The 14,645-nt window shown below is 53.9% G+C and overlaps 1 protein-coding gene across 5 annotated transcripts in view; it reads left to right on the top strand.

The window, feature by feature from the left end:
- The window catches only part of ASIC1 (acid sensing ion channel subunit 1), a 179,077-nt gene extending 166,298 nt beyond the window's left edge, over window positions 1–12,779 (top strand). For all 5 annotated transcript variants that reach the window (XM_050925708.1, XM_050925707.1, XM_050925706.1 and 2 more), the window contains 7 exons: window positions 946–1,096; window positions 3,830–3,886; window positions 5,567–5,720; window positions 6,007–6,098; window positions 8,184–8,263; window positions 8,835–8,939; window positions 10,051–12,779. In XM_050925708.1, the coding sequence (XP_050781665.1) occupies window positions 946–1,096; window positions 3,830–3,886; window positions 5,567–5,720; window positions 6,007–6,098; window positions 8,184–8,263; window positions 8,835–8,939; window positions 10,051–10,155 (744 nt within the window). In that variant the 3' untranslated portion in view covers window positions 10,156–12,779. The remainder of the gene's footprint in view (window positions 1–945; window positions 1,097–3,829; window positions 3,887–5,566; window positions 5,721–6,006; window positions 6,099–8,183; window positions 8,264–8,834; window positions 8,940–10,050) is intronic.
- Window positions 12,780–14,645: the final 1,866 nt, after the last annotated feature.

Genomic DNA, 14,645 nt, shown 5'->3' with positions numbered 1-14,645 from the left:
TCCCGAAGCCTCTGACTGCCAGATGCTGGGACTGAATGACAGGGGATGGATCACTGGATTATGGCCTTGTTCCCTCTGAAACTTCTGGCATTGGCCACTGTCAGAAGACACGATTCTGGGCCAGATGGACCATAGGACTGACCCAGTCTGGCCATTCTTATGTCATTGCACTTCATGACAATTATAACAAACAATCATGAACCAAATCAGCTGGGAGGAAGAATTTAATCAGAAAAGCATGAAGGATAATTGGGAATTGTTTAACAGCACTTCCACTAGATACCCCAAAAACCACCATCTCACTCTCAAGGAAGAAGGCTGTATTATTAAAAAAAGACCTGGTTTAGTGGGGAAGCAAAGCCAGCTATGAAAAAATTAAAAATAATATATAACAAAGGGGAAGTTGATATTAATACAAATCAGATGCTAGAAATTGTAGAAAATTGATAAGAAAAACAAAGGGTCACAAGGAGAAAACTGTGGCCAGCAGAGTTAAGGAAAATAAGGAGCTTTTTAAAAATATTAGGAACAAAAAGAATCCTAACAATAGTATTGGTCCATTATTAGATGGAAATGGTAGAATTATCAATAATAATGCAGAAAAGGCAGAAGCGTTCAATAAATGTTTCTGTTGTGTATTTGGGAAAAAACATGAAATAATCGTGTCAGATGATAACACTCCTTCCATTCCACTGATATCTCAGGAGGATGTTAAACAGCAGCTACTAAAATTAGACATTTTTAAATCTGTAGAATGGGGAAAGTGAGCCTGACACAGGGGCTTGCGGGGCCTAGTTAATCAATACTCTGAATTCTCAGCTTGCTCCTCTGGTGGCCTGATCGGTTCCTGGTCCACCTTGGTGCTCAACAAGAGCCTTCTGGGAGCATTCCCTGGGGAGTGAAGGGGTGGGGCTCCTGTTCTCATTCCTCCCTGCTCTGCCCCAGCTGATCTACCTTCCCCCGCCCTGGGGTAACTGCCAGTCCATAACCAGAGACTCTGAGTTCTACGACACCTACAGCATCGCGGCCTGTCGCATTGACTGTGAGACCCGCTACCTGGTGGAGAACTGCAACTGCCGCATGGTGCACATGCGAGGTGAGCCCAAATGGGGACAGGGACAGCCCAAACCAGCCCCAGCTAGGACACTCCCTGTGCAGCTCAGAGCATTTCCCTGCCACCCCAGATCAGACCAATGGGCCCATTTAGCCTAGTATCCTCCCAATGCCTCCCTGCCACCCCAGATCAGACCAATGGGCCCATCTAGCCCAGTATCCCCCCAATGCCTCCCTTCCACCCCAGATCAGACCAATGGGACCATCTAGCCCAGTATCCCCCCAATGCCTCCCTGCCACCCCAGATCAGACCAAGGGACCCATCTAGCCCAGTATCCTCCCAATGCCTCCCTGCCACCCCAGATCAGACCAAGGGACCCATCTAGCCCAGTATCCCCCCAATGCCTCCCTGCCACCCCAGATCAGACCAAGGGACCCATCTAGCCCAGTATCCTCCCAATGCCTCCCTGCCACCCCAGATCAGACCAAGGGACCCATCTAGCCCAGTATCCTCCCAGTGCCTCTCTGCCACCCCAGATCAGACCAATGGGCCCACCTAACCCAGTATCCCCCTAATGCCTCCCTGCCCCAGATCAGACCAATGGGCCCATCTAGCCCAGTATCCCCCCAGTGCCTCCCTGCCACCCCAGATCAGACCAATGGACCCATCTAGCCCAGTGTCCTCCCCGTGCCTCCCTGCCACCCCAAATCAGACCAATGGGCCCATCTAGCCCAGTATCCCCCCAGTGCCTCCCTGCCACCCCAGATCAGACCAATGGACCCATCTAGCCCAGTATCCTCCCAGTACCTCCCTGCCCCAGATCAAACCAATGGGCCCATCTAGCCCAGTATCCTCCCAGTGCCTCTCTGCCACCCCAGATCAGACCAATGGACCCATCTAGCCCAGTATCCTCCCCGTGCCTCCCTGCCACCCCAAATCAGACCAATGGGCCCATCTAGCCCAGTATCCTCCCAGTGCCTCTCTGCCATCCCAGATCGGACCAATGGGCCCATCTAGCCCAGTATCCCCCCAGTGACCCCCTGCCACCCCAGATCAGACCAATGGGCCCATCTAGACCAGTATCCTCCCAATGCCTCCCTGCCACCCCAGATCAGACCAATGGGTCCATCTAGCCCAGTATCCCCCAAATGCCTCCCTGCCACCCCAGATCAGACCAATGGGCCCATCTAGCCCAGTATCCCCCCAGTGCTTCCCTTCCACCCCAGATCAGACCAAGGGGCCCATCTAACCCAGTAACCCTCCACTTCATTGTTGCCATGGATCAGCCCAAGGGTTCATTTCAATAGGTATCCCACTGTCCACACACTGTTAGTAGATCTAGTCCATGATCGTATTTCTTGTAACAGAGACGACCAATGACCCATCTAGTCCAGAGCCCCCCTCCCCCTCCCTTTGCTCCAGGATTCCTGCCCCAACAGGACACTGCTCTGTCATGTTCCATGCCCTGCTTTGGGGCAAACAATACCTGATGGTGAACAGCACCTCACAATGCATGAGCTGAGACCCACTGCTCTCAGAGCACAGCCTTTGCAATTAATGAAGCCCTGGCCTGAGTCTGATGCAGCCCCCCTCCCCTAAATCCCAGCTCTTCTGGCACTTCCAGCACAGCTCCGTGGCTCCAGGCTGGATTCCAATTTAATCCCTCAAATTCCTCTCAATTCTCAGCTTATCAAGAAATATATCCAGGCAGTGCGGGAGCCAGGATACCGTGGGAGATGGGCAGACACGTGGGCTTTGGCAGTGGAGTTGGGGGTTAAACTTACTCCTCTGGGTTGTGCAAGCAGGTAATGCTGGGTCCCCAGAGTGCCCCTGAAGGTACCTCTCCAGTGGGTTTGGAGGTCTCCATGGAGGGTTCTGGCTCTGGAGCATGCTGCTCACCGACCCCTCACCAAGCCCATCTGTGAAGATCAGACCAGACAGTGCATTTGAATGGCAGCTACTGCACTACCAAGATTGGGGAGGCCCAGTATTTGTCTAAGATCCAAGGCCGTCTTGGAGGAAATAAATCCTGAGGCAGGCATGTGCTGCTGTGGGCAGGTGGGGGGACCAGGCAGCAGTCTCCCCGGGGGCTGCGGATTGAACCTTCTACTCTGTTCCTCCATCGCTGGGAGTCACTTCCCCTCTCATGGAACTAGCCCTTTATCCTGAGGGCTTTAGCACTGGTCTTACACTGATGGGACTAGTCACTTGCTAACAGGCCACAGCAAGTAAGGCATGGAAATTAACATACAGAATCACAGACCCTACATCATTCTGGCTGATTGCTTTCTCTGGCAGGGATTCTGTACACAGTCAGGTGAGGGGTTAAAGTCAAGACTGTCTGTTTGCTCAGGATCCTGATGGGACGGTATGGGGAGGGTTTTGAGATCACTGAGAGGTTTCCTGGTCCAGGGCGGGCGGGGGATAGGTGCAGGATAGGAAACAACACACAGATTCAAGGAGCAGCAAAATAAATACTCAGGATAAGATTGCTGGTCTAGCTGTTGCTGTACCCCTCTCCTCCACACCCATGCTGGACCAGGGCAATGGCTCATCTAGCTCACTATCCTCCCTCCACACACACCCATCCATACCAAACCAGACCAATGGCCTGTGTAGTCCAGTATCTCCCCCTCCTTGGTTGGCTCAGATGAATGGCCTGTGTAATCTGGTGTCATTTACCCACTCCCACACCCACTGGATCAGCCTCTTCACCTTAAATCCAGCCCTAGCACAGAGGTTCGACTGAAATTTTGCTCTTCTGTCTCCCTGCAGGCGACGCCCCCTATTGCACCCCCGAGCAGTACAAGGAGTGCGCGGACCCAGCCTTGGGTGAGACTGCCTTGCCCCTCTCTCCCTTTGCAGGTTTGGCCACTGGCCCAGAGTGGGGCATTGGGGCCCTCTCCATTCCAAGAGGACAGGGCTCTCGCTGTGCCACGCATATCAAGGGGCGAGGAGAGCACCCAGCAGCAGTGGGGTGTGTGAAGGAAGGTCCCTATCCCTACTGTAACTCATACCTCATTCCAGTTTCTAAGGGGAAGGCCAGCAACCCCAGGCAGGTTCCCTAGACATCAGGAAGGGGTGTAGCACCAAAGGACTCTATCCGCCTCTGAATCAGGCCCTTCAATCCATCTAGGCATGCATTCCACTGCCTCTGGGGTGCGGTGCCACACCTGCTACTACGGAAGCTCAGAGCCATGGTCCTGTCAGGCTCTCTGTGCATGGATGGAGCAATCTCTGTGGGGTGCAACTAGTTTTTTAGGCCCTAAAGGACAAAGAAGACTCTGGCTATATTTGAGACTTCTCCTGGGTCTTCATCTTGATGGTATCTGTGCTCCTGTGACCAGGGGTGGCTCTAGGCATTTTGCCGCCCCAAGCACGGCAGGCAGGCTGCCTTCGGCGGCTTGCCTGCGGAAAGTCCACTGATCCCACGGCTTCAGCGGACCTCCCACAGGCGTGTCTGCGAGAGGTCCTCTGAAGCCACAGGACCAGCGGACCCTCCGCAGGCGTGCCTGCGGGAGGTCCGCCAAAGCCGCGGGACCAGCGGACCCTCTGCAGGCAAGCCGCCAAAGGCAGTCTGCCTGCCGCCCTTGTAGCAACCAGCAGAGTGCCCCCCACGGCTTGCCGCCCCAAGCACGCGCTTGGCGTGCTGGGGCCTGGAGCCACCCCTGCCTGTGACCATCACCAGCAGCTGTCTTCAGGGTTGAACCCTGGCCATTCACTGCTAAAAGCACAAGCTTTTACTGCTTGAACTTAGAGAGTAGCTCCATTTGCTGGCAGATGCAGGTAGACCCTTATTCTCATATATGGACCACACACTAGAGAAGAAAGACCCACACTCTGCTACTGTGGTTTATACTCCTATTGCACACCTGTCAAGGACCCTACTGCCACATCAGACTTGGCCATGGGACCTTGCCAATGGCTGGTGATGATGGAGGCTCCGCCATGGCAGGCAGCAATGGAGACATGGCTAGGCCATGCCAATGTCTGGCAATGATGGTGGCTTGGCTGCAGAAGACCCTGTCCCCCCTTGACATTCATCCTTCAGACTCCTAAGACTCTTCTGTAACATGTGATTGCGTGTGCCATATTTCTCACCTCTCTCTTCCCCTGTCCCTCCCTCTGATCCCTGCACTGATTGTCCCACCCCCTTCATTTGTTTCTATTTGCATCATTTTCAGATGGTGATTTTCTTTCTCCTACTTTGATTTGGCTCTGTTAGCGCATTGTGTTTGTTTTATTGCTATTGACCTCCAAGAGCCTTAGCTAGGGCAGGGGAACGGCTTACAAGTGGGAACTGGGAGGAGAGAGTCCTAGAAATTTTCCAGAAATTGTCCCCCTCTTTCTTCTCCTGTTAAGCAACTTGAGTGGCACCTTCCAAGGGTGTCTTTGAAGTCTGGAGAATGTTGAGAGACCCCTTTAGAGTATGAGCTGCTATTGTTTTATTTTGTTCTCTCTCTCCATTCCCCTCCTTTCTGCCCATCACCCTTCACCCCTGCCACCCCCCAGATTTCCTGCTGGAGAAGGACAACGATTACTGTGTCTGTGAGATGCCTTGCAACGTCACCCGCTTTGGCAAGGAGCTGTCCATGGTGAAAATCCCCAGCAAGGCCTCAGCCAAGTACCTGGCCAAGAAATACAACAAGTCGGAGCAGTACATTGGGTAATTGGGGAGGAGGCTTGCGCCACAGCCCTGGGGGCAGAGCCAATGGAACCAAGACGCTGCACGTATTGCCAGTGCCACAAGAGTTTCATTCCCCATTGGCCCGCTGGGCACCTGCCCAGTCTCCAGATCTATGGGACGCCAGGTGCCAGTTCTTAATGCTTGGCCTCCTTTCCCTGGTCTCATGGCTTCCTGCTGATTTTGTCCATGCTGAATTTGTTTCAACGACTCCAGGCTGTCACACAGAGCCAGTCTCATCCAGTGACACTCCCATCCTCTCTTGCAGGGAGAACTTTCTGGTGCTGGATATCTTCTTTGAAGCCCTGAACTATGAGACAATTGAGCAGAAGGCGGCCTATGAGGTGGCTGGCTTGCTGGGTGAGCCATGTTTCCTCCCATACTCAGGAGCAGGCAGGGAGCCAGGCCTTGTGGTCACTGCTGAGCAATGCTAGTTGAGTGCTTGGGGTCCATTCAGCTCCAGTGACTCCCCCAGCACTAAGCCCCAGATGCCTGTCACCTCCAGTGGGCTGTGGCTCTCCTTCCCATCTGTTGGTGATGCCTGGAGGTAAGCTGAAGCAGGGAGGGCAGTCAGAGACCCTGGTTCTGCAGCAGCCCAGTGGGCATGAGCTGTGGAGTCCTCTGTGAAAGCAGGGTCTTTGGTGCTGAGTGCAGGGGAGAGGTGGAGCAGAGGGTAATTCCATGGCTCTAGGGCCAGGCACATGGTGATGTGTGCTGCGAGAGGCATCGCACACTAAGGAGCTGAGAGACACTGCACATTGGAATGTGGTAGCTGAGTCTGGATCCTGCTGCTGTGAATTGGAAAACTCTCACTGGCTTCAGTGGGACCAGGATGAGGCTCAGTGTGGGGGTTTGTGGGAGCTGTTTGTACACAGGGCTGTTGCTTCTCTTGCCGCCCCTTTGGGGACAGACTGCTGTGAGCGGCACTGGGATAAATCTGGTGCACCAGTCCCAGAACATCACATGGGATGACTGGGAGCATGATCGCCCCCAGCTCAGATGGCTGTGTGCCCACCTTCAGCATGGAACTCACGCCCCCTCGCACACCTCACCTCTGAACCTAGCCCGTGGCAGCTGGCTCAGCTCAGTGATTTACCTTCCACCCCACCCTAGGCAGATGGGGGGGACCATGTGGTCTATGTCTGGCAGATAAACCAGATTTCAGTGAGCAAGAAGTAGCATTATCTGTACCAGCCCTTCCCCAAAGCTCCTGTCCTGATCTGTTTTCTCTGCAGCAGACTCCTTCCTGCAGACCCAAGTGCAGATGTCTAAGGGCTTTTTGAAAAAACTAATTGGAAAATAGTAATGGAGCCATTTAATGAGCAGATTTCATCTCAGTGCAGAGTCATTGGGGTTTGGTCTCTAGCCGGCTGAGGGAGTAGGGCTCATGGAGTGCAGAAATTATATAGGATCCCCTGGGTGCATGTGCACTGAGTCATCCAATTTGTCACTAGTAGAAGATGGTGTGAGGTCCTGACTGACAGGCCCTTGTAGGGCAGGTGGGTGAGCCAATGAGAGAAGCTTACTCACACACCTTATCCCTCTTGACTTGGCTCTTCCAAGGCTTTTTCCTCCAGAACCTCCCTGCTCCAGCTATCCCTTGCATTGGTTAGAGAAACTCTTGGGCCTTGGTACTCCAAAGATGAGGCAGATCCCCCTTGGTCTAGCTGCTGGTATAAGTCAATGGGGCAGGTCTGCATAAGACCTACGCAGAGCCTGACAGCCAGTCCCAGGCCCTTCTCAAGAGGCCAAGGGAGAGTCAGGGCTTGATTCCTAGAGTGGCTGAGGGTCAATGGGAGCTGTGAGTATTTGGCCTCTCGGTATAGCCGTCCCCAAGGGCCGGGGGCTTTGCTGGCTCCATACTGAGGGGTGTTTATTGGGAATACAGAGCCAAAACCTGCAGCACAGGACCCTGGTGCTTTGGGAAAATCCTGGCATGGCTGCAGGCTCCCTGGCTTCTTGGCCTCATCCCTGGGGTTTCCTAGTGAATCTCACATTGGAAGACAGAGCCCTTGCCACTGGTGAGTCCATTCATCGCAGGGTGCAGAACCCAGGTCCTGAGCCCTTGTGGAGGGTCGCTGAGCTCGTAGATTCACCAGCCCAGCAGATCAGAGCTCACCAAGCTGCAGCCTGGGGTCAGGATCAAGGATCCTCAGAGGCCTCCAGCTTTGGCTGGCCGAGAGGTGGGAGGTGTCCGTGTCACAGGCTCATCAGTGACCACTAGAGTGACCTCAGCGAGGAGAGATCCAGCCTCTCACTACAAGTGGATGAGCCGCTATGGCAGGTGGAGCTGCTGCCTTCTCCTCTCCCTCCCTCCCTCCCTCAGTCTGGTCTCCTTTCCTCAGCTGTCCTGTCCTCCACTATATAACTGAGCCCTTGTGTGGCTGACGGCCCACCCACTCCCAGCCAGCCCGCTCTGACTGCTCTCATCCCTCTCGTCTCCAGGCGACATTGGTGGGCAGATGGGGCTGTTCATTGGGGCCAGCATCCTGACCGTGCTGGAGCTGTTCGATTATGCCTATGAGGTGAGTGAAGGAGGGATCACCAGGAATCCCACTCTGCTGTGGGGGTTGAGAACCATCCCCCATGATGCACCAAGATGCTCCCCTAAGGTCAACCCCTGTCACACTGCTTCTCCCACAGCTCCTTCCTCCCCTTCACTTCTGCATGTCACTTCACTGCCTGCTCCCTGCCTGGTCTCACGTGCCAGACCCCCTCTGCCCTCCCAGTCCCTTCCCACTCAGCATGAAATCTTCCCCCAGGCTGCTGCCAGCCTCGTGCGCCTCCTGCCAATCCCCTGGGACCCAAATCCCTCCTGCCCATGAGAGCTGTAAGCCCCTTCATATGTTGTGGGTGAGTTTCCGATCTCAGTTACCCTGCATCCAGTGCAGAACGTGGAGTCGCTCTGGATTTATCTGTGCTGTGGCTGGGAGCAGGATCTGGCCTGTGCAGTTTCCACCAGTCCCTCATCATGTGACTTACCTCAGCACTGCCCCCCTGTAACTGGTGCTTCTGATGTCCCCCGGCTCCTCAGCGCGCAGGATACTTTGGGTCACTGAGGAGACCATCCCACCCAGGAGCTGCTTTCACTTTCAGGTCATAAAGTACAAGCTGTGTCGCCGGGCCAAGTGCCAAAAGAATCACAAAAGGAACAACACAGACAAGGGCGTCGCCCTGAGCATGGACGATGTGAAACGCCATGTAAGTGCCTGAACCTGCCCTTCTCCTTGTGGCCTGGGCCATGCCTCAGTTAGACTCCTCAACATCCCCACTGACCCCTACACTGCTGGGAGGGCAGCACTCTGCCCTGCAGTTCCCCCCATACCGCTCAGCGAGCCCTCTGGGGCTGGGGGTTCTGTTGGAGGCTGCTGAGTGCTTGTGAGAGGAGCAGACCCATATCACTGGCCAGAGCCTGCTGTAGGGTAACCAGAGACTGTGCAAGGTCCCCAAGCAGAGGGCATGCATCTCAATCCTTCCCTTTAGCATCCTTGCTGTCCGGTCTGTTCCTGCTCCTTCACCTCTGACCTAGCAAGGAGGGCTAAGAGAGGACTGGCTGCCTTGACAACCAAAGTTAGGAACCCCCAAAGCCATAGGCTGCTAAGAAAGTGGCTTGTGGGAACAACTTTTGTGCTGTGGGGATTGCTGGGGAGCAACCTGCAGTGAAAGGACATGGCTGGGATCCACAGCAGGGAATTGAGCATGCCAGCTTGGGGCCCCATGCTCCAGTACCCACTACCCCTGTCCTCTGGGACTGCCTGGAGTGGTAGCTGGCAGCCTTTGGAGAGGGAGAGGATAGAAAACCGCCCTGGTCTTGCTAGTGTGCCAGTCACTATGGTATTTAGGCACTAGAGTTCAGTGCCAACTGGCTTGCTGAAGATAGCTGACAACTGTGGTTCTCTTGAGGCCATGACCCCAAGTCAGAAAGTTCTGACCCAGATGCACAGGTCTGCCAAGCTCCAGGGCATTGGACCTAGGGAGCTGGTTCACTTATTACAGAAGAGCCACAAACCTTGCAGCCCATCTCTAAACAGGGTCTTTGTTCACGGGAAGTGGTGTCACTCAGCCAGATATATGGAGATTTCCTGCGCTCTGGGGCTCCCTGGGCAAAGGCACTAAATGTTTTGGGGGCATCCCCTGAGCTGCCGGGCTCCTCAAATGCTGCCAGAGCCTCTGGTCTCTGTGATTACCAGAGGGCTGGACTTTTGCCTCTATCAAGGCATTGCATGATGCTGTTGCTGTATCATCTGCTCTTCTCCCTGCGCTCGGGACCTGCTGTGCTTAACTCTCCTTCCCTCATCTCCCTTGCCCCCAGAATCCCTGCGAGAGCCTAAGGGGCCACCCAGCCGGGATGACGTATGCAGCCAACATTCTACCTCACCACCCGGCCCGGGGCACGTTTGAGGACTTCACCTGCTAACTGACGTCCGGATGTACAACATACACTACCAAAGCCCTCCGGAGAGCGGCCCCTGTCCCTGGGGGGCGTCCATGGAGGGGACACACCTAGGGGCCCTTGCTCCTTGCGAGTGTGGGACATTAACAAGAGTGATGGCCTCAGGTTTAGGGCCAGGTGGCAGGCGGTTGGGTTGGTTTCCGACCCTGGATACAGACTCAGCGCCAGCTGCTCCCCCACCTCCCCATAGGTTAGAGACTTTTAGACATTCTGGTCCCACCCCCCACCGCTCTGACTCTGCAGCCTGTGCTGGAGCTACACACGAACCGGGCTGCACCACAGGACCTGGCCTGCTCCTCCTTGGCTCCTCAGTTTGTTTTTGACTAAAAAGAGAAGACTCAGCTCTTTGGCTGCAGTCACACTGGGGGAAGTAACCCCTCTCCCATGTTGCCCGTTCCTGTCCATTTACCTGGTTTCCATGTCTATCCCGCAGCCACGCATCGCACTGGAGAGAGACTTGGTGCGGGGGAGGGTTATGAGCGAGCACGGGGAGGCTTGGTCCCTGCACTCAGCTTCAGCCAGCTCTCCACAGAGCAGGGGAATCTATTCGTACTGGAGCATCACCTCCACAAAGGTGGGAGCCCCCAGGGCCTGTCCTCTGAGCCAGGGGCCCCACTGCTATGGCAGCATGTTTGCCTGGACCCCTCTTTCAGCATTTCACCCCCAGTGTGGATGGGAGAGGCTGATGGTGAGAGCTGGATCCCAGAAGCTTCTGCTGCGTGTCCCATGTGCACCACAGCTGATTCAGCAGCCACAGACTTGCTCTGAACTTAGTCCCCTGCCCCTGGCACTGAGTCTCTGAGCACGATGGTCCCTGGGAACCTTCCCTGGCGGTGGGTTCAGCTCAAGGGCAGATGCCCCCAGGTCTCCCCTGGCTCCTGTCCCCTCCAACATGACCACGATTGGTGTTCTGGGGACTGAGCTGGGGTAATGATAGCCCCATTTGTGAACAAGCACAGCCATCTTCCTCCCTTCACCACCAACCTCCTTCACATGCCCCACCCCCAAAGAAGTCTCCTGCCCAAACTCTCACATCTGGAACCTACACAATCCAAAAGCGTCCAGAGAGGCTGCTGTGTGTGGACAGTGCCAAAGACTGTAACTTCGGGTGGGGGAGGGGAATGAGGCCCGTATAGTAGCCATGCTGCAGGGTCAAGGAGGACTTTCCAAAAACCCTAAGAGGCCTCAGCCTCCTTTTCCGCTAAGGCAGAAGCCTCATAGCTAATAGGGCACATAAAGGGAAGAATCCCCCTCAGGCCCATAAGCCCCCACTGTTGCACAGTCCTTTCCAGATAAGCCTGCCAAGCCAGGCAGCTGGGGCTAGATGTGCTATGGGAGCACTAGGGTCAGCATGACAGGCAGAGAATATGCTGATGGATGAAGCTTTACACTGATCGTGCTGCCACTTCCCATGCAAGTGGGATCGGCCAGGAAGAGGAGCCTGCCCGAGACAGCCCACACTCCAGAGCTGCACTATGGCTAGTCAGACCCAGGAGTTTTCTGGGGGGAGGCATGCCTCTCTAAAAGGCACCTGTCCAGCTTTCCTAGGCCAGTCACATGTCCTCCAGGCAGGTGCTGTCCCAGGAAATGTAGGGCTTTGCATTCCCATCTGCCATGGAGTCACCTGGAAGCCAGGCATCCTCTGGAACAGCCTGATGCCAGGGAAGCCCGTGGCTCAGAGCTGGCTGGGGAAGCTGGTGCCCATGGGCTGAGCTAACTTCCCACGGAAGGAGGCTTCCAGCAGGACAGATCCTGTCCACACGACCCTGCTTGTGCCCTCAGCTCTGCCAATATCAGCTGAGCCAAGCCCTCCACCAAGCAGAACCCTCTGGGGACTCGCAGACACCCACCCTTTGGAAATGACCCACAGACCCTTCCCCTGCACTTCTCCAGAGGAAATTCCCAAATCACTGGCAGCTTCTGAAAATGGCAGGCCCTGGGCTTGGTTTTTCAGCAGTGCCTGTCGTTCACAGCCACCCTTGGCCCTTTGTGTCCCAGAGTCTCTACTACTAGTGCCCATAGGCTGGGCTGCGTGGGCGGAGCCAGCCCAGTCATAGCCCCTCCATGGGATGCTGGTACATAGAGGAGAGGCGCTGTGAGGTCAGTTTGACTTGTGTGTAACAAACCCAAACCCCTCTGCAGCCAGGCCAGGGACTCCAGAGCCAGACCTTGCCTGGGTTGCCTCCATCCTTTTGTTCCACTGTCAGGGTCAGCCCCAGAATTCTCATGCCCACCCTGCACCCTCCACCACGTGACAGCTCTGCAGGGCTGACGTGCTACTTAGCTTAAAGAGTTTTTGCAATGTCATTTTTCTAATCTTTATTTACTTTATGATTATTATTATTTTACTTCCTGACCAAAATTAGGAACCGAGGTCAGGCCTTTGTATCTAGCACTCGCCCAAAGACAAACGGGTCAGCCACGTCCATAGATTGTCTTATGGCTCCTTAGTGCAGTTTCATTCCTTTTATTTTTTTCTTTCTTATTTTCACTCTCGCGCTCTAAAGCTTTTAAAGATGGGGCTTGGATTTGGATTTGACCTTGATGCTCACCCGTTTATCATTTTTTATTTGTCTGTTTTTACTATATCATCCTCATTTTATATATCTTATATATAATATATATTACTATATATATATATGTGTGTGTACATATATATATATCTGTATGCGGCATATCAGTGTAGATACCCATCCAGTAGCATTTAGGCCTTGATATTGTGCCATTTTTCTGTTACTGATCTCTGAATGCCTTCAAGTGTATAAAGTGTTGAATTATCTCTGGTATCTGTACTATGTACACACATTTTCATAGGAAGCACAATAAGATGACAAATGCATTGTATATCAATACCTGCTACTCTTAACAATGATATAAAGGATACTATAAATGGATGAGATAAAGGATAGATACTGAGCCTTTTTCTCCCCAGCTGGGCTGCAGGACTCTATCCTTGTGGGTAGGAAATCAGAAGCACCCCAGGCAGCATCTCCTTCCCCACAGGGCTCATGTTGTGCATCTCAAACTGAGGACCAAAGAGGGGACTTGCTGCAGAATGAAGTGTTGGCCTTAAATTGGAGTGACTTACATACATACTTACCTTCAGCTGTGTGTAAGAGTCCCATTGACTGCAATGCTTAGCGTTAAGCATGTGCTTAAGTGCTTTCCTGAGCCGAAGCCTCTAGGAGGGAGGCTTTAAATGGTGTGAGATTAAAGGAGCAAGGCGGCCCAGTCTTGCACTGTCCTGGGGCCAATCTCCATTGATTACATAGCACCACCAGGCAGGAAGGTCATCTGAGCAGTCCCATTCCAATGGGCTCTTTTCAGCTTCCTCAGGATTTCACCTCTGTGTGCTGCCTGAGGGCAAACTGGTGTGGAAAGTTTGAGCCTGGTGAGAACCTGTTTAATTGGGCTGTATTAGCAACAATTGGCTGTCCAGCACCATAATGCAGGGCAGGATCCAGTCTCTGAGGGAGACTTAGCACACATGGCCAGTGATGTGCTGGAGACAGTGTAGAACGGCCAGACTCACACGGTTCACTCAGATTGGGCTGCAGAGGAACACCAGGGGCTGTTGGTAGAATGAATGTCAGTGCATGTCAGCTGCAGTCATGACTCCCTCCCAGCCTGCTCTTTTTGGGCCAGATCTGGCACTGCACTGCCAGTGGGTGGGGGTGGGGAGGGATGTATTTGAATAGGAACAAAATAGTTAGTAGTGTAAGCCACATGCTCCATGGGGAATTAATGAACCTAAATTAACTAGCCATTGAGCAAAGCCTGGCTGGAGCTCAAAGACTTCTGCAGCACTGTGGGGACTGCAGTGGAATGGCCACTGCACACTGGCATTGTCCGAGTGTCAGTGTGGTTTGCTAAAGGCCATAGTGCATACTGTGTGACAGCATTCACTGGCCTGAATGTGGCGTCAGGCCTATGAAGGGATGTGCAACCCTGATAGGCCAGCGAGGGCCCCAGAAGCCAGATAGGTTACCTGGCGTCACCAGTGAGAAGGCCGACCCGGGTTAATTACAAGTGAAGCCCAGGTGTGGACAGGCTAGGGCAGTGCTATAAAACCAGAAGGGGATGGCAGGGGAAGAAATCTGCCATTGCTCTCTGGAATGAGGGAGCTTGTTAGGGACAAGCAAGAAGTCCGGGGAGTGAGTAAGCCCTAAAAATCCTGCCCTGGAGTAAGAGTCTAGCTAGCAAGAGGCTAGAAAGGGGTGAAATAGCCAGGGAGTAGTATATCTCCTGTGGTAAACCCACAAACAGGCAAAGGAAGAGAGAGAGGGGCTGGGTAGGAATGAGCTAAGGGACAGGGACTGAGCAATCCTGGATTGATGGTTATAGGGCCCGTATGCTACAATCCGGAGTAGCAGGCAGGCCCGGGTTCCACTGCTAGCCACTAGTCCTGGTGGATTTTGCACCCTGGGAGGGGCCTGGCCACGGGGACATGCGGA

Source organism: Gopherus flavomarginatus, chromosome 16 (genome assembly GCF_025201925.1).
Source record: "Gopherus flavomarginatus isolate rGopFla2 chromosome 16, rGopFla2.mat.asm, whole genome shotgun sequence".
NCBI lineage: Eukaryota > Metazoa > Chordata > Testudines > Testudinidae > Gopherus > Gopherus flavomarginatus.
Note: the sequence above shows the minus strand (reverse complement) of the source record. Positions and strands in the feature narration are given on the sequence as shown.